At 35.3% G+C, this 19,201-nt stretch overlaps 1 protein-coding gene across 6 annotated transcripts in view; it reads left to right on the plus strand.

Moving 5' to 3' along the window:
- ERBB4 (erb-b2 receptor tyrosine kinase 4) overlaps positions 1-19,201 on the plus strand; it is a 1,148,410-nt gene that overhangs the window by 859,020 nt on the left and 270,189 nt on the right. For all 6 annotated transcript variants that reach the window (XM_058706132.1, XM_058706147.1, XM_058706154.1 and 3 more), the window contains exon 13: positions 18,005-18,137. In XM_058706132.1, coding sequence (XP_058562115.1) covers positions 18,005-18,137 — 133 coding nt within the window. The remainder of the gene's footprint in view (positions 1-18,004; positions 18,138-19,201) is intronic.

The raw sequence follows: 19,201 nt of genomic DNA on the forward strand, positions 1-19,201 counted from the left end.
GATGACTATACAGATGATCAGTAAGTTGAATAATATTTCCACTGTTTTGAGCTATTAAAAATCATATTGAGTATTTGAACCCAGGATTTGTCTAGTTTCAAAATCTATGCTCTCCATTTCACCTTGATTTTCCCCCAAACAAAGAGAAATGATGGATTTTCATAAGAAAACCTGAATTACTGAAACATACCCAGTGCAGCATCACATTTAGGAGCACACTCTAGAACCAAATGCCCCGGGTTTTAATCCCAAGAAAACTATTTATTAGATGTTTGGTCTTTGGTAAGCTATTTAACATTTCTGAACCTCAGTTTTACCATTTGGATATGGGGTTAATAATAGTACTGACTTCACTGAATGCCTGCTTCAAAACAAGTGCTATATATATGCTAACTATTATTATACAATTACATTTTCTTATTAAAATAGATTATATAGTACATAAATACATATAAATACATAGTGTAAAGATGCAATATTTAACTTTTTACTTAATGAAACATTTCTTCTTGGGGAAAAAGAAAGAAAGGAGAAATATCAAGGGCCTCATTTTTTTTAAAAAAACCAGTTCACATCATCAAGGTGGTGAGTTTTAAGTGTGCAAGTAGCGCATAAGCCACTGGCAGATATTGAAGAAATGAGAGTTGTCACTAGAAGCCTAGATGTTGAGGAATTTAAAAATGGCCTCCTGAGATCTTTAATGGATAAAACATGTCTATGCTTGAGACTCCTCTAAATACTTTCCCTCTTTACGCTTGTAATTAAAACATTTTAAAATCAGCTTTACAAGTAACAGACTTCATGCTTTATAAAAATATCCACAAAATATTAATTTTAGTTTAGTGTTTCAAGAGATAAATATTTGGTGATGAGGAGTAGATTTTTTAGACAAAGAATATAAAAGGAATATAAATTTCTTCATTTATCTATGATTTTTTTTTTACATTTATCTATGATTTTGGTGTTCCTGACATGTGATAGTTATAAAATCCTTCTCATTGGACATGCATCTAGAAAAAGGGAGTAGTGAAACTATAGTCAATTGCTAATAACTGAATCCTCTGAATGGCAACATGATCCAGTTTTATGATGAATCACTGAATGTCCAGTATTTAATCAAGGCAAAGAATTAATGAGTAGGGAATTAAGGGTATTTAACACTGGTGGAGAAAAATACAATGTTTGCTTAACATATTCTTTTGTTTTACTCTGGTGAGAGTGACAATAACTACAAAATAGTAAGCATTTTAGTGTTTATGACATCATAAGTAGTGTTGACTTTCTATAAAATCACAATCCCATTGGTATTGTCATCATTATCACCTCTAATACGTTGTATATTATAGAAAAATGAATTTCAATTATAAATTGAGGTTTACCTTGTTTTTTTAAAATTTTTCTTTATTTATTTTGAGAGGGGGAGGGGCAGCGAGAGAGGGAGAGAGAATCTCAAGCAGACTCTGTGCTCAGTGCAGAGCCCTACACTGTGAGATCATGACCTGAGATGAAATTAAGTTGGACGCTCAGTCAACTGAGCCACCCAGGTGCCCCGATGTTTACCTTATTTTAAGAAAATATTGCTAAGGTTGCTGATTTTCTTACTTTCTCTCAGTCCCCTATTTTTGTCTTTAATTTGCACATTCCAAGCCCAGCCCATACTATCTTGGGTAAATGTACGTTTCCCAACAATGGCGACCACGTTAGAGAATTGTGCTATGGGCCTCACAGCCAGTCTTCACTGGGAAATTAGTCAACCTTGCCACACTTTTCAGTAAAACATAGTGCAGTACAAAACTTACAGTACGTAGCTTAGAATATAGTGAAGTCATTGTTCTAAGTAATCAGAAGATAGAAAATCTTAATTGTACTTCTAAGATTTTCTTCTTTATACTGAAGAAATACATTAATGCACTTTGTAAAAAAATGCAAATAGGAGTTTTTTGTTGTATTTGAAATAACACAGTATCTAATTACTAACAATGCTCTAAAATGCTCTTCGTGTTCTTATTAAAAGGGTAGTAAGCAGTTATAATTTCAGAAATGACGCTCCTTCCATTTTGTAAACCAGAAATTCTGGAAGAACTGATGGCCTCTCAACAACAAAAACCAGAATGACTGCAGGCTTCAGTGTTTATCACAAATGGCAACATTTTAACCTGACTCGCTGCTAGATCAGTAGTTGGGGAATTTTAAGGCACCAGCTTTTAACTATTAAAAATGCAGAAGTCTGTGTGTCAGTTTCCAGAGATTATTGCTTAGATAAGTGTTGTGGCTTCTATGGTATCTCCCCAAAAAATGTATTAAAGTCCTAATGCCTGTGAACGTGGCCTTATTTGGAGATAAGGTCTTTGTAGATGTAATTAAGATGTAAATTAAAATGCGGTTTACACAGGAGTGGAGTAGGACCTTAATCCAATATGGCCCAAGTGCTTGTAGGAAGAGGAGAGATGCAGAGACAGACACAGGTAGGAGAACGCCACATGCAGACATATACACGCGCTCATAGGGAAAAAATCCAAGTGATGGCAGAAGCTGAGACTGGAGTTATGCAGCTGTATGCCTAGGAACACCAGGGATTGCTAGCAATCGCCAGAAGCTAGGGAAGAGGCAAAGAACAGATTCTGCCTCTGAGCCCCCAAGAAGGAAACAGCCTGCGGACATTTTGATTTTGAAATCTGGAACTGTGGGAGAATAAATTTCTGTTATTTTAACCTGCTCATTTTGTGGCATTTTGTTACACCAGCCCTAGGAAACGAATATATACAGTGGTTTGAGGCCCAGGATTCTGCATTTTTAACACATACCAGATCATTCTGAGGCAGATGTCTGTGGGAAATCATTTGAGAAACTACTGTCACACCCCCCCATCATTCTTCCTATTGTTCTATAGTCAGAAATATAATTAAAAACATATAGTCCTGATAATTCATTTCTTCTTATGATGATTTATTTCCTCAAAAAGGATGTACGACAGGAAAATTCACAGTTGAGTAACATGAAACTATATATTTAATAATAGTTTGGGGAGACAAAGATAAAGAATGAACTTTAAAAGGCATCCTATGGTGTTCTTTTTTTTTTCCTTTTAGTAAGATAACATAATAAAACAAAGGAATATTTAATAATAGTTTACAAATTAATTGAGTAATTATAGCACAATATATTGTACTATTAAATTTTATGTATTTAGAGTTTCAACAAAACACTTAGAAATTTATTTTACTCTATTACAGTTAATGTGCCTCCTGAGAGGTACTTTATAATGTGCTCAGTGTTCTAAGAATATTCAAGGACTTTCTAATATTTTGTCACTGTTGTCCCTGCTGCCTGTTATCTTCCCCATTAGAATTTCCTTCCCAGGTGCCATCAAGTCAGAGATATAGTAACTAGAATACTTAAGATTAAACAAAGCTGGGGACACCTGGGTGGCTCAGTCAGTTGGGTGTCTGACTTTGGCTCAGGTCATGATCTCACAGCTAGTGAGTTGGAGCCCCACATTGGGCTCTGTGCTGACAGCTCTGAGTCTGGAGCCTGCTTCGGATTCTGTGTCTCCCTTTCTCTCTTCCCCTCCCCCGCTTATGCTCTGTCTCTCTCTCTCTGTCACTCTCTCTCTCTCTCTCTCTCTCTCTCTCAAAAATAAATAAACGTTAAAAAAATTTTAAAAAAAGATTAAACAAAGCTTTGGGTCATGTCTGTTCAACCTATTCAATATGGTGAGTGAGTGGGTATGTCTTATCAATTATTCCCCCATTCCTATCCCTCCTAACTTCTCTAGTTTTAACTCATTCTAACATGTTACAAAGACTACACTCTCATTCCACATATATACCTAATGTTCCCTACTCCTAGACGTCACTGCAACACAGTCTTATGATGATCCTCTTCCCAAGAGGACTTCTGACCTCCAGAACTCTAAGGACTAAATTTGCGTTGTTTTAAGTGATTACATTTTGTTATTTATTACAATAGCAAAAAGAAACTAATCCAGTGCTCTTTTAATGGCAAAAACCCAACTCAAATTATTTTAGGCAAAAGAAGAGAGCATATTATATGGAAACCAAAGAAACCAGGTCCAGTTATATTAGACAAAATAGACTTTAAGTAAAAAATGTAACAAAAGACAATGATGGTCATTATGTAGTAAAAGAGGGGTGAATTCACCTAGGGGATATAACAATTATAAATATATATGCAACCAACAACAGAGCATCTGAACAGATCTGAAGGGAGCAATCCCTAACAATACAATCATGGCAGGGGACTTTAATGCCCCACTTTCAGTGATCATCCATACACAAACTAAGGACTTGAACTATAAGGAAATAAGGAAACACTGGACTTGAGCTATACTTTAGACCTACTGGACCTAAAAGACATATACAGAACATTCCATCCAATAGCAGCAGAATATATATCATTCCAAGCACACATGAAATATCCTCCAGGATATATCACATTTCAGGTGACAAAACAAGTCTTAGCAAATTTTAAAAGATTGTAGTCATGCCAGTTATCTTTTCTGACCATAATGGTATATAACTAGGAATCAGTAACAGGAGGAAAACTAGAAAATCCGCAAATATGTAGAAATTAAACAACACACTACTTAACAACCAATTGGTCCTTCAATGAAATTAAAAGATAAATCAATATCTTAAACAAAAATGGAAACACACCATACCAAACTAATGTGATGCAGCTTAACAAGTCCTAAGAGAGAAGTTTATAGCAATACTTACATTTTAAAAGAAAGGAAAAGAAAGATCTCAAATAAACAACTTAATTTTATACCACAAGAATTAAAAAAGACAAGAAAAAACGAAGTCCAAAGTTGGCAGAAGGAAGGATAAAAAGGATCAGAACTGAAATAAATGAAATATAGAATGGAAAAATAATAGAAAAGATTAATGAAATGAACAGTGTTTTTTTTTTTAAAGGATAAACAAAAATTGGCAGACTTTCAGCTACACTTACCAGGGTAAAAAGAGAGAGGACCCAGATAATATTAGAAATGAAAGAGGAGACATTACAACTGATACCACAGAAATACAAAGGATTATTAAAAGATTACAATGAGCAATTATATGGCAACAAGGTAGACAACCTAGAAAAAATGGACTAATTAATAAAAACATACAAGTTTGAATTATGCTTTGAAAAAACAGGTAATCTTAACAGATAAGTAAGGAGATTGAACCAGTAATTAAAAACCTCCCATCATAGAAAAGCCCAGTTTTATTTATTATTTTCTAGTTTTATTGGTGAATTCTACCAAATATCTAGAGAAGAATTAACACCAATCCTTCTCAAACTCTTCCAAAAAAAAATGTGGAGGAGGGCACACTCCCAAATTCATTTTACAAGGACAGCATTGTTTGGATACGAAAGCCAGATAAGGACACCGTAAGAAAAGAAAATTACAAACTGATATCCTTGAATAAATATGGATTCAAACATTCTTAAAAAAAATATTGTAACACTGAACTTAGGGGCACCTGGGTAGCTCAGTGGGTTAAACATCCGACTTCAGCTCGGGTCATGATCTCACAGTTCCTGAGTTTGAGTCCCTAGTCGGGCTCCATGCTGATAGCTTAGAGCCTGGAATCTGCTTCAGATTCTGTGTCACCGTTTCTCTGTCCTTCCCAGGCTCACACTCTATCTCTCTCTCTCTCTCTCTCAAAAATAAACATTAAAAAAAATTTTTTTTAAGAAAACTGAACTTAATAGCACAGTTAAATAATCATTCACAATGATCAAGTGGAATTATCCCTGGGATGCAAGGATGGTTCAGAATATACAGACTCTTATGCTTTGGCTCTCTCCCACTCTAACCTCTTTTTTTTTTTTTTTCCTTCCCCTCCCCCATGGGTTTCTGTTACGTTTCTCAGGATCCACATAAGAGTGAAACCATATGGTATCTGTCTTTCTCTGTATGGCTTATTTCACTTAGCATCACACTCTCCAGTTCCATCCACGTTGCTACAAAAGGCCGTATTTCATTCTTTCTCATTGCCACGTAGTATTCCATTGTGTATATAAACCACAATTTCTTTATCTATTCATCAGTTGATGGACATTTAGGCTCTTTCCATAATTTGGCTGTTGTTGAGAGTGCTGCTATAAACATTGGGGTACAAGTGCCCCTATGCATCAGTACTCCTGTATCCCTTGGGTAAATTCCTAGCAGTGCTATTGCTAGATCAATATAATGATACACCATACTAATAGAATGAAAGACAAAAATCATCATCATCTCAAGAGATGAATAAAAAGCATTTGACAAAATTCAACATTTTTTCATGAAAAAAAGGTCTCAACAAATTAGATATAGAATAAATAGAAGAAACATATCTCAACATAACAAAGACTGAGTATGCAAAAGCCACAGCTTAGGAATACTTGGGAATCAATTTGATGAAGGAAGTAAAATATCTATACATCAAAGACTACATAATATTGATCAAAGAAATTGAAAATGCAAATAAATGGAATGATAACCCACATTCATGGATTGGAAGAGTTAATATTGTTAAAATGTCCACAGTACCCAAAGTCATATATAAATGCAATACACTCTCTATAAAAATTCCAATGGCATTTTTCACAGAAATAGAAAAAAAATCCTAAAATTCCTACAGAACTGCGAAAGATTCTGAATAGCCAAGTCAATTTTATGAAAGAACAAAGGTAGAGGCTTCATGCCTCCTGATTTAAACTATATTACAAAGCTATAGTAATTGAAACAGTGTGGTACTGGTACAAAAACGTATACATAGACTAATGAAGCAGAATCAAGAGCTCTAAATTAACCCATACATATATAGTCAATTAATATTTTATAAAGGAGCCAACAATATTGAATGCAGGAAGAAATAGTCTCTTTAATAAATGATGTTTGGAAAGCTGAATGTTCACATGCAAAATAATGGAATAGGATGCCTATCTCATACCACTTACAAAAATTAACTAAAAATGGGTTAAGGACTTAAGCATAAGACCTGAAAACATAATGCTCCTAGAAGAAAACATAAGCAGTAGTAAGCTCCTTAACATTGGTCTTGGCAATGATTTTATGAATATAACACCAAAAACAGAAGCAACAAAAGCAAAAGTAAGCACGTGGGATTACATCAAACTAAAAAGTTCCTGCACAGCAAAAGAAAAATCAATAAAAAGAAAAGGCAACTTTAAAATGGGAGAAAACATTTACAGATCATTATATCTGATAAGGTGTTTATACAAAAATTATGTAAGAAACCCATACAACTCAACAGAAAGCTGCAAACTTTTTCTGTTTAAAATTGGGCAGAGGAATGAAGAGAAGTTTCTCCAAAAAAGACATGCATATGGCCAAAAAGAGCATGAAAACAGGCGTTCAACATCACTAATCATCATGGAAATGCAGATGGAAACCGCACCTCACACATGTTAAAATAAGAGAACTTACTACAAGTGATGGTGAGAGTGTGGAGGAAAGGAAAATTTTGTATAGCAGGAATGTAAGTTGGAGTGGCTACTATGGAAAACAGTATAGAGGTTTCTCAAAAACTTAAAAAAAGAACTACCATATGATTCAGCAATCCCATTTTTAGGGATGTATCCAAAAAATATCAAATCAAGATCTCAAAAATATATCTGCATACCTATGTCCACTGCAGCATTATTCAGCCATAAAAAACCAATGAAATCTTACTATTTGCAATGATGTGGATGGACCCAAAGAGTATTATGCTAAGAAAAACAAGTCAGTTAGAGAAAGACAAATACCATATGATTTCACTCATTTGTGGAATTTAAGAAACAAAACAAATGAACATAGTGGGGGAGGAGAGGCAAACCAAGAAACAGACTCTTCACTATAGATAAAATGCTGGAGGGGAGGTGGTAAGGGTTGGGTTAAATAGATGGTAGAGATTAAGGAAGGCATTTGTTGTGATGAGCACCGGGTGTTGTATGTAAGTGATGAATCACTAAATTCTACATCTGAAACTAACATTACACTGTATGTTAACAAATTGGTTTTTAAATAAAAATTTGGAGAAGGAAAAAAAAAATAAGATCCTTACTCTGTTGTTTAAAACCTTCCAACAGCTTCCCATAACTCTTTGGACAAAGCAGAAAATCTTGTAAATGACCTGTAAATCCTATATAATCTGGCTCTTGTATACCTCCACTATCTCATCAGGTACCACTTTCCCACTCACTGCCCATGTCCAGCCTTTTCTCTATAATCACTAATCTTATTCCCTGCTCAGTCTCTCTTGACTAGAGTTGTGATTCCCAAATTCCCCCAGCCCTCTTTGCTTTAATTATTCCTATTTATCCTTCTCATCTCAGTTTCTTATTCCTCCTTATGTGGGTAGACCTAATGCGATTTACTGATTAGGTTAAGACAAGTGCTATATTCTCTCAGTGCATTCTCCCTCTCTCTCTCTGTCTCTCTCTCTCTCTCTCTGTCTTTCAGCGATTATTTATCTCGTTTGTCTTCTCAACTAGACTGTAAGCTGTAGATAAGAGAATATGTATTTTATTTCATGTTTTCATCATATCCTTATTTGTTAGCAGTGTCTAGAATAAAGTTAAGTAGTTTCTCAAAAAATATTTTTAGAAGTAAACACATGAATATACTTGTATGTTTTCATATTTCTCTTAAGTATATTTATTGAGGGCTTAATTTAGCTAAGTAATCCTGCATTAAATACTCTGCTAATATGAGGTCTATTCTTCATCACAACCCTGAAAGGGAGATATTATCATTCATTTTTTCAGCTGAGTAACATGTAAATAATTGCCTGAGGCTACATGGCTAGTCATAGAATAAGGATTTGAATCTATACTGCTCTGATCACAAAACTGAGCTACTACAACTAAGTCATGTATTTTAGCCTTAAAAAAAAAAAAGGCTAGTGGTATCTGTTCAAATCTATTTCAAATAAAACCTATGCCTCTATATACAGTAAGTAATACAAAAAGCATGGATGGTTTTGTATAATGAAAGAAAAATATTTTTTCTGCATTTGTGCCTCTAGACAGGTATTCTATTTCAATATTTTGAGCTAGTCCATTTACTTGAACACATGCAGTACAGCAGCAAGAACCATTATTTAAGCTTGCATCTATTTTAATGAAAGCAAGTTCAATACTCTATATAAAGGTTGAAATACTAAGCACATTATTATCTCCCCACATTTTTAACAGACAGATAACAATTCAGATGAGATAAAGAAAAATCTATTTTACAGCTTCCAGAGAAAACACAGAGTAAGTTAAAGGTTGCCTAATCACTACATTCCTAAAGTTTCTTTAGTGAGGCTTGTAATGGCCTTTTGAACTGTAAGCCATTGAATAGGCCTTCTACTCTTTCCCCATGTGACTATCACTCTGGGAGGTCAGAGAACTGTTGAATTCTGGGTGCTAATCGAAAGTTCTTTTCTCTGAAGAATTTCAAAGAAGAAGCTTCCTTGGCCTTTTGTTCTATGCTGTGTGAAGACACTTCTCTTGGTTTCACTCTGGAGAAAATGATCAACACAGCCTTCAATACCATCATCTAGTGGTTTGGAAAAAAATGAGAAGAAAGTAATTGTTTTCTGTTTATTCTCACTTTCCTCCAATAGATAACTTAGTGTTTTCCTGGTCTAAAACTGTTCTGAAATTGAGGATCTAAAAATTCAGAGTAAGGGAGGCATTAAGCAGTTGAAAAGAAGGTAGGAGCTTGGGTGAAGCTAAAACTCTCCTGTCCATATAATTCAAAGCATGCAATAGAAAATCAAAGAAGGCAGCTTTTATCCTTCCCAATATTAAAGAGTCCATCTCTCTTGGGAGAGGAAAGGAGAAGGGACAAGAGTGTGAGGCTTTGAAACCTGAAAAAAATGAGTAAGAATTGGTGAAAAAAAACCAAAGGGTGATAGGATATCATGAAATTGGCAGTAACCAGGGGATACTAATGACTTTGTCAACATTCTAATGGAAGAAATTGAAAATGCATTTGAGAGACTTAGAAGTTGGCAAATTTGAAGCCTTGATTTTATTTCCTATAAGGATTTGAAAGTGATCAAAGCAGAGAGCCAGATTCATAACATTGCAATGTGATTTTGTCTGTACTCTGCTTGTATTTACAAGTTATTAATGTAACTTTTTTTCCCACTTTTGGGGATTTATTCAAATGCAAATGTGTATTAGAAGTGTATATAAATGTATACATGTTGCAGAGTGTGAAACTCTATTAATAAAATGGCTGAATGTTTATAAAAATGGGTATTATGGGGCGCCTAGGTGGCGCAGTCGGTTAAGAGTCCGACTTCAGCCAGGTCACGATCTCGCGGTCCGTGAGTTCGAGCCCCGCGTCAGGCTCTGGGCTGATGGCTCGGAGCCTGGAGCCTGTTTCCGATTCTGTGTCTCCCTCTCTCTCTGCCCCTCCCCCGTTCATGCTCTGTCTCTCTCTGTCCCAAAAATAAATAAAAAACGTTGAAAAAAAATTAAAAAAAAAAATGGGTATTATAACTTTATATTGGTTGATACCATAGATCTTTGGCTTCTTTCTAACTCTATGAAATAGAATTTGAACTTACACATTTATGTTCAGTCAGCTTAACTGAACCAGTTTTTAATCTCCTTACATCTGTAAGTTAGTACAAGTCACATATACATGTAAGTAATCAGTGATATGAAACCTATGTAAAGATTCCATTTCAATTGACTTTTCTTTTGTATGGTGAGAGAACCCTCTTTCCCTGCATTATAAATAAATAAGAAAGAAGGAACTCTTGCTATTAGTTTAAAATCAATATAGCAGATAAATTGTCAGCCTTTCCCAAGTAGAACATAAAATCATTCAAGTTTTGAAGAGTCTCCACACGATATGAAGGAAAAAAAAATAGTTACAATATATGGTGTTTAATTTAATAAATATAAGACGTGGAGAAAACTGTGATTAAGCAAAGTCCACAAATTTTATGAGTTACTTACAATAATAATATATTTGAGAAGAGGGACAATCTTAGCTACATAGGAAAGCACTCTATTCAGTCTCTGTTCTTTCAGACTATCTTTAAAAATTACATTTATATATTATTTAGGATTATAACTATAAAGTAAATAAATTAAAACAGGATAGAAGGAGGTATACTTTTTTTTAGTTTACTTATTTATTTTGGGGAGGGGGGCTTTCATGCATGAGCAGCAGAGGGGCAGAGACAGAAGGAGAGAGAAAATCCCAAGCAGGCTTCACACCATCAGCATGGAGCCCTAGGCAGGGCTTGTTCGCATGAACCATGAGATCATGACCTCAGACGAAATTAAGAGTCAGATGCTCAACTAACTGAGCCACCCGGGCACGTCAAAGGAGATATACTTTTTAATAAAGTTTTGTGGGTGCTTAGAAGCTGTTTTGGGGAATTTTGGGGAAATATTCTATGAAAACTTTTGTCTCTAAACAAGAAACAGCAAGTGATCCCATGTTGCATTTTTTAATGTAAACATAGGATGTCCTTTTCTGGCCAAGACATAATAGCAGGGATCAGATTTACTCTCCCTCATGAAACAACAAGAAGAACAAAATGTATGAAATGACAATTGGCAAGAGAGTAGATATTAGATAATGAAGGAGAGTGATTCGTAAGAGTGCAGAAACAAATGAAGTGAGCCTGGCGATGGCTCTGACCAACTACTTTGAGAGAATTTTTAGACCACAGCATAGTCAGGAGGAACCCAGAAGAGTCCCAGAGACTGCTTGAGTTGAGGGGGCAGAGCTGAGATTCCAGGGAGACCAAGGCAGCTGGAGTACAGAGACAGAGTGCCAGAGAGAGAGCAGCACCAAGGGAAAACCACACTGCAAGAAACATCAACAGAAGTCCTTTGGTAGGAGTAAACAATACCAGATGGATGAAAATATGGTTCTACATATGGGATAAAGAGCCCTACATGGATACATATATAGAATCTTTGTTTTATTATTTAATTCTCTTAAAAGAACAATCTAATGTTTAGACTAAAATAATGAGCGTGTGGTGAATAGCATGTAGAAAAGTAAAATGTATGATGGTCGTTCAAAGCTTAGTAATGGAGAAATGGATATATCCTATCTTAGGGTTCTTAGGACATACATTAAGTGCTAGAAAATACTGAAATAGTGGTAGAATATAATGAAAATAGACCACAGTAAATTAAAGATGTGTACTAGGATTTCTGCTTCTGGTAAGATGAATTACATGTGCCTTTGCCTATTCCCTTTGCTAAGTACAACTGAAAACCTTGGACATTATATATAAAAGAAATGTAAGATTTTGATACTTGGGGAGAAGAAGGAAGACATATTTGGCAACTTGGAATCCAAGAAAGAGCACAGATATGAGTCCCCTAGGTTTTCTTTTTGTCTCCTACCTCCCAGATTTGGAGGCAAAGAAACTGAAAACTCAGAAACACTACCAAAAAAGCTGAAATGAAATCCTGTTCTCTCTCTCCAAAGCACCAGGAAAGGGGCATACTAGCTGTATCAGAAATCTTGTAGGCAACAACTACTCTACTCTAGCCAAACACCACAGAAATTAACCATGGCCCAACTTCATCCATGGAAAGGAATGAGAAGTGTGGGCTTCTACCCTCACAAGACTAAAACAAGGTGCCCCAACCTCCCTGGCATCTGGTGTCACAGAAGGTGGGGTATGGAGCTGGGACTTTCATCCCCACTTGGGTAAAGAGAACAAGGCAGGACTGCATTGAAACCCCTAGTCTGACACTTGTAGCCTGAGGCAGTTTAGCCTCTCTGAGTCTCTGCCCATCTGTAAAATGAGTAATTATTTCTACTTTGCACTGATGATTTTTAAGATTAGGATACATATGTGAACAAAGAGTACCAACAAACAAACAAACAAACAAAAGAAATAAATGAAAGAAAGAAAAAGCAAGGCAGAAGGACAGAAAGAAAAAACTACAAACCAATGTGTTTCTCAGGAATATAGAAGCAAAAATCCTTAGCAAAGTAGAGCAAATAGTATTCAACAATTCAACAATACATAAATTAATTATACAGCATAACCATACAGGGCTTATTCCAGGGATTCAAGGCTTATTCAATATAGAAAATCAAACAGTATATCATATTAATAGGCTACAGAAGAAAAATCACACGACCATATTAATGAATATAGAAAAAGCATTTGAAAAATTATGAAGAGAAAATATTTGGGACCTATGGCTAGACAGAGAATTTAGAGTTGTCACAAAAAGCACAATCTATAAAAGGGAAAATTGATAAATTAGATTTTAAAGTTAAAACAATTGCTCTGAAAGAGATCTTATTGAGAGGACCAAAGTGCAAGCTGCAGATTGAGAGAAATTATTTTTAACTCAGATGCAGAGAGAGAGAAAAAGTTAGATGATATATAGATATAGGTTAGCTGATAGAATGTATAATGAACTGTCAACAATCAACAATGAAAGTATGTAATTAAAATGGACAAAGACAAAGATACATTTTACTGAAGAGGATATATGGATAGCAAATAAGTGCACTAAAAGATGTCAATATTATTATCCATTTTATGGAAATTAAAATTAAAGCCACAATGAGATACCCATATACACCTATCAGAATGGCTAGAGCTATTTTAGTGACAAAACCAAATGCTAGAGAATATAGCAGAAATGAGATCATTCCTACACTCCTGGTGAGAATGTAAAATGGTTCAACCACCTAGAAAACAGTTGAGCAGTTTTTCAAAAACAACAACAAATGTTAACTAAAATGCCCAATCATATGACCCAGCAATTATACCGCTGAGCATTTATTCCAGACAAATGAAAATTTATATTTACATAAAAACCGATAAGCAAATGTTTATAGCAGCTTTACAGTGCAACATTAGGGATCATTGTGTGATGGAAATCTTCTGTATCTATACTGTGTCAATGTCAGTATGCTCTTTGTGTTATTGAACTACAGTTCTGTAAGATTTCACTATTAGGGAAAATTGAGTAAAGGGAACATGGATCTCCCTGTATTACTACTGACAACTGCACATGAATTTATAGTTATCTAAAAATAAAAACCCAAACAGGAGAATTTCTGTATAGATGAAGCAGCCTTATATTGGAAAAAGATGCTATTTAGGATTTCATAGCCAGAGAGAAGAAATCAATGCCTAGCTTCAAAATATCAAAGGACAGTCTGACTCTCTTGTTAGGGGCTAGCACAGCTGGTGACTTAAAGTTGAAGCCAGTGCTCATTGACCATTCTGAAAATCCAAGGATCCATAAGAATTATGCTAAATCTACTCATCTGTGCTCTCTAAATGGAACAACAAAGCCTGGATGACAGCACATAGTGTTTTTAACAAACGGTGCTGGAAATATTGGATATCTATATGCAAAAAATAAATAGAACTTTAGTACTTGTGATGGTGAATTTTATGTGTCAAATTGACTGGATCGTGGGGCTAAACATTATTTCTGGGTGTGTCTGTGAGGGTGTTTTTGGATGAAATTAGCATTTGAATTTGTAGACTGAATGGATCTACTGCAAAATAGATAGGCATCATCCAGTCCACTAGAGGTCTGGATAGAACTGTGGGGGGCCGGGCCCCGGTGCCAGGCTGAGACTGGGTCGAGCAACGTTCCCTGTTGACTCAAGCCAACCCGGTGGTTCCCCCTCCCATTCCCCCACTTTCAAGGGCATACGAAAGCCTTGTCAAGGCCGAGAAGGTTAATTTCTGAAGCCTGTGGTCTGCAGGTGTTGGCAGTAATGCTAGATCCCTTTTTCTACCCCGAGTCAGATAGAAACAAACATGGGAATTGTGCTTTGCTAGCAATCTTATCAACAAGGTCTTGTGACCCGTCTAGAAAATGCACAAGAAACACAGAACTAAATGTTTTGGTTGGCAGCAATTATGTGAAACCTGTTTATTCTTAGAATGACCTAACCCTTAAGAGTCTGGTTGTAAAAGATTGTGTACAACAACAATAAAGCCGTCACTTGGGCCATCAGCCCAGGGGACCCTCCTGTTCCCAAACTTTCTCTCTCTCTTTTTTCTTGCATTCCCCTACCCTCAGGACCCTGACCTCGGTGTTTGTCGCGCCAGCCGCGACATAGAACATAAAGACAGACGGGAACATTCACTCTCTAAGTATGACTTTTGAGCTAGGATATTGGTGTTCTCCTGCCCTTAGATGGCACTTAAACCATCTATGCTCCTAGTTTGCAGGCCTTTGGATTGGAACTGGAATTATGCTATAGGCTTTCCTGGCCCTTCTGCTTGCAGGGGGCAAATGGAGGGACTTTTCAGCCTCCAGAACTGTGTAAGACAATTCCTTACGACAAATCATATATATCCTATTTGTTTTGTTTCTCTGGAGAGCCTCGACTAATACAGCACCATACAAACTAACTCAAAATGGATCATACACCTGAATGTAAAATCAATACCATAAAACTTCTAAAAGAAAACATCATAGAAAAACTTTGCTACCTTCAATTAGACAAAGATTTTTTAGACATGATACCCAAAGCACAATTTATAAAAGAACAAATAGATAAATTTGTTTGCTAATTAAAAACTTCTAATTTTCAAAAGACAGTGAATATGTAAAGAACTCTTAATACTAGCTAGTATGAAAACAATCAATCCAATACAAAATGAGAAAATTCAGTAGCTCTTATCCAAACAAGATATATGGACAGCAAATAAGCACATTAAAAGATGCTCAGTGTCTTTAATCATTTTGGAAAAGCAAATCGAAACTTTAATGAGGGGCACGTGGATGGCTCAGTCGGTTAAGTGTCGAACTCTTGATTTCAGCTCAGGTCATAACCTCATGTTTGGTGAGTTCAAGCCTCACTTGCGTTCTGCTCTCTGACAGTGTGAAGCGTGCTTGGGATTCTCTGTTGCCCTCTCTCTCTGACTCTCCCCTCTTCACTATCTCTCTGTCTCAAAATAAATTAAAAAAAAAAACTTTAAAAAAATTTAAAAAACAAAACCATAAAGAGATATCACTACAGACCTATTAGGAAGGCTAAAATTAAACAGACTGACCATACCAAATATTGTCAAAAATGTGGGAAACTTTAATTTTTGAGTTCAGTTTACTGCTATTGGGAATGTAAGATAGTACTACTTTGAGAAACAATTTGATCATTTCTTAACAAGTTAATCTTACACTTACCGTATTATCCAGCCCTTTTACTCCTAGGTGTTTACTGAAGGGAAGTGAAAATATATGCCTATACAAAGATTTGTACATGATGTTTATAGTAACTTAATTTTAGTAGCACAAAATTGGAAACAGTCTAAATGTGTAGTAGTAGGTGAATGGTTTATTTAACAAACGCTGTATATACATACAATGGAATATATTCAGTGAGGAAAATTGATACACACAGCAACATGGATGAATTTCAAATTGGGCTATTTTGTTTCAGTGTTTTAAAACTAGTTAGCATCATGGATGCTGGCAATTCACTTTCTCAAGCATATGTTAGAGAAGGTAACTTTCACAGATATGTTTCCTGCTTATATTATACTCACATATTCAATTCTATCCCAACCCACCTCACAAATGCTCTTGTCATGACAATTTTCATCCCATAATAATTAAACTTGGTAACTAATGGGAAGATAAGGATGTTTTTGATTTTTTAAAAATTCTTGGAAATTCTTAATATTTTATGAAAACACAGAGTTGTGTTTCAGATGCCACAAATCAACTTTTCAGACACTCAGAATAACATTTGAAGTCTCTATAGGCCCTTCTTATTCAACACCTAGTATCCGTTAACTAAAATTATGTTATTCTATATAAGTAATAATATACTGAATAAATGTTACTGAATATAAAGGGAAACAGAGATGGCAAACTTAAGTAGAAATTAATTAATTAATTAATTAATTAATTTTTTATGTTTATTTATTTTTGAGAGAGAGAGAGCACCAGCTGGGGAGGGGCAGAGAGAGATAGAGACACAGAATCTAAAGCAGACTCTGGGCTCTGAGCTGTCAGCACAGGGCGGTAAACTTAAGTAGCAATTTTATTTTATTTTATTTTATTTTATTTTATTTTATTTTATTTTAAATTTTGTTTTAACGTTTATTTATTTTTGAGACAGAGAGAGACAGAGCATGAATGGGGGAGGGGCAGAGAGAGGGAGACACAGAATCTGAAACAGGCTCCAGGCTCTGAGCTGTCGGCACAGAGCCCGACACGGGGCTCGAACTCACAGACCGTGAGATCATGACCTGAGCCGAAGTCGGACACTTAACCGACTGAGCCACCCAGGCGCCCCTTAAGTAGCAATTTTAAAAAGTCCAAATTTTCTTTGGCACCTTTCTCCCCAATCAATATACAGAGATAAAACTAAATTTTAGTTTTTTATTACTTTATTCTCTTATACCTCCTCATGAATGACTACTATGATTTGTTTCATATATTTGCAAAATGTTTTTCTCACATGTGCCACTTTGGCTAAATAGCAAGGCAAGCAGAGGCCTATAAAAAACTTGTATTTTATTTCCATTTCTTTCTCTCCTCTTATCTTCCATATATTATTCTTTTTCTTTCTCTTTTTAAATTTTGTTTTGTTTTGTTTTAAAACAAAGATGATTTGTTCTATATCTTCATGAAGCTCTCATATGGAATTGAAGAAATTTTTGGTGTCATAGTGGAGCAAAGGTTTGGATTGAGAAAGGTGGTCTGTTCCTTACCTTAATTGGAAGATTAATTTCTTTCATGCTTCCTCCCTAGAATTTTGATGTAGACAATTGATATTTGGTCATTCTCATGAGAAATGTAGTGGTTATATACATAGGCACTGATGGGGTCTTTGCAATATGGAAGAAGGTGACAGTAGGGTGGGTCATGGTGACTGACTGGGTGGGCAGACAGAGTTATCTGCCACAGATCTCTTTTAATCCCACTTCTTCAGAAACAGCATTACTTAGGAAGAGTCATATTAAAATGGTAAGTTTTGACACAGCCTTCTGTTTTGTTTCTTCCTTGAATTTGGTGTGCTTTTTAGCTGCTGCAGGAATGGTGTGCAACCATCTGTGTTCAAGTGATGGCTGCTGGGGACCTGGCCCAGACCAATGCCTGTCCTGCCGTCGCTTCAGCAGAGGAAGGAGCTGCATAGAGTCTTGTAACCTCTATGATGGGTAAGGCATCTTACAATGTTGCCTTTACCTCATAAGTTTGACTATTGAGTGTTTCAGATTTTAAAATGATAAGAAAATGGTAAAATTGCAGAATGTGTGTGCTGGCCAAGATTTTTCAGGGGAGTTCTTGTTGCATATTGACAACAATAGGATTGTTTTAAGGGAAAGACTTTTATCTGAAATAAGTCTAAATATATATCAACTATTATACACACTTTAAAAAAGTGTACCAAAATAGATCATTCTTAGTGAATTATGGCAGTTTGTACTTAAGCAAAATTGAAAAATATATTCTTATTTTCCTTATGAAGGAGATTATTACAAGTAATCTTTCAGATGTTCCAATAATCTTTTTTTCACATGCTTTCCTATTAATTTTCATCTGGAATACTATATACCTATTGATTTTTTCCATCCAAGTTCTGTGTCTATTTGTGTATTAGAAACAATACATGTTTCTGCGTCTCTGACAACTGCTTAACCCTATAGAAAAATTGCCTTTGTAGTTTCTATTTGAAGAAGTTTTTGGAAGTGTTCTCCCACTTTCTAAAGATAACCTAAACAGTATTTTAAATCAAGTATTTTAAATTCCTGCTGGTGCTATAATAATCACATTGCCAACAATAAAACCTGGCATATATCTTGTTGCATGGCATTTCACATAGTCATAAAATCAGTTTATCATAACATATCATTTCATGCATCACAGTTGTCCTTCATTAGTGTGATAATACATTTTTTAGTACTGTTCCTGATTCAAATTTTCTCATAATGCTCACCAAAAGGATTTTCAACAGTTCTGTAAAAGTGTAGTTTTGAAGTTCTTTATTTCATTTCTTCTTTTGTTTCATGAATTGTCTCATTTTATCTTTTTTTTTACAGGTTCGAATTTTTGTTTTAAAATTCTACATGTCTTGTACAATTCAATATTATGGTATTTAAGTGACCTGTAAATGGTTAATGTACAGTGCCTTTGCCTTTGCTGAAATAAAACCATGAATTATGATTTCTTCAATGCAGTTACAGAATTGTCCCATTTTAAATAACTGTTTTCATGATCCGAG

Source organism: Neofelis nebulosa, chromosome 2 (assembly GCF_028018385.1).
Source record: "Neofelis nebulosa isolate mNeoNeb1 chromosome 2, mNeoNeb1.pri, whole genome shotgun sequence".
NCBI classification, from domain to species: Eukaryota; Metazoa; Chordata; class Mammalia; order Carnivora; family Felidae; genus Neofelis; species Neofelis nebulosa.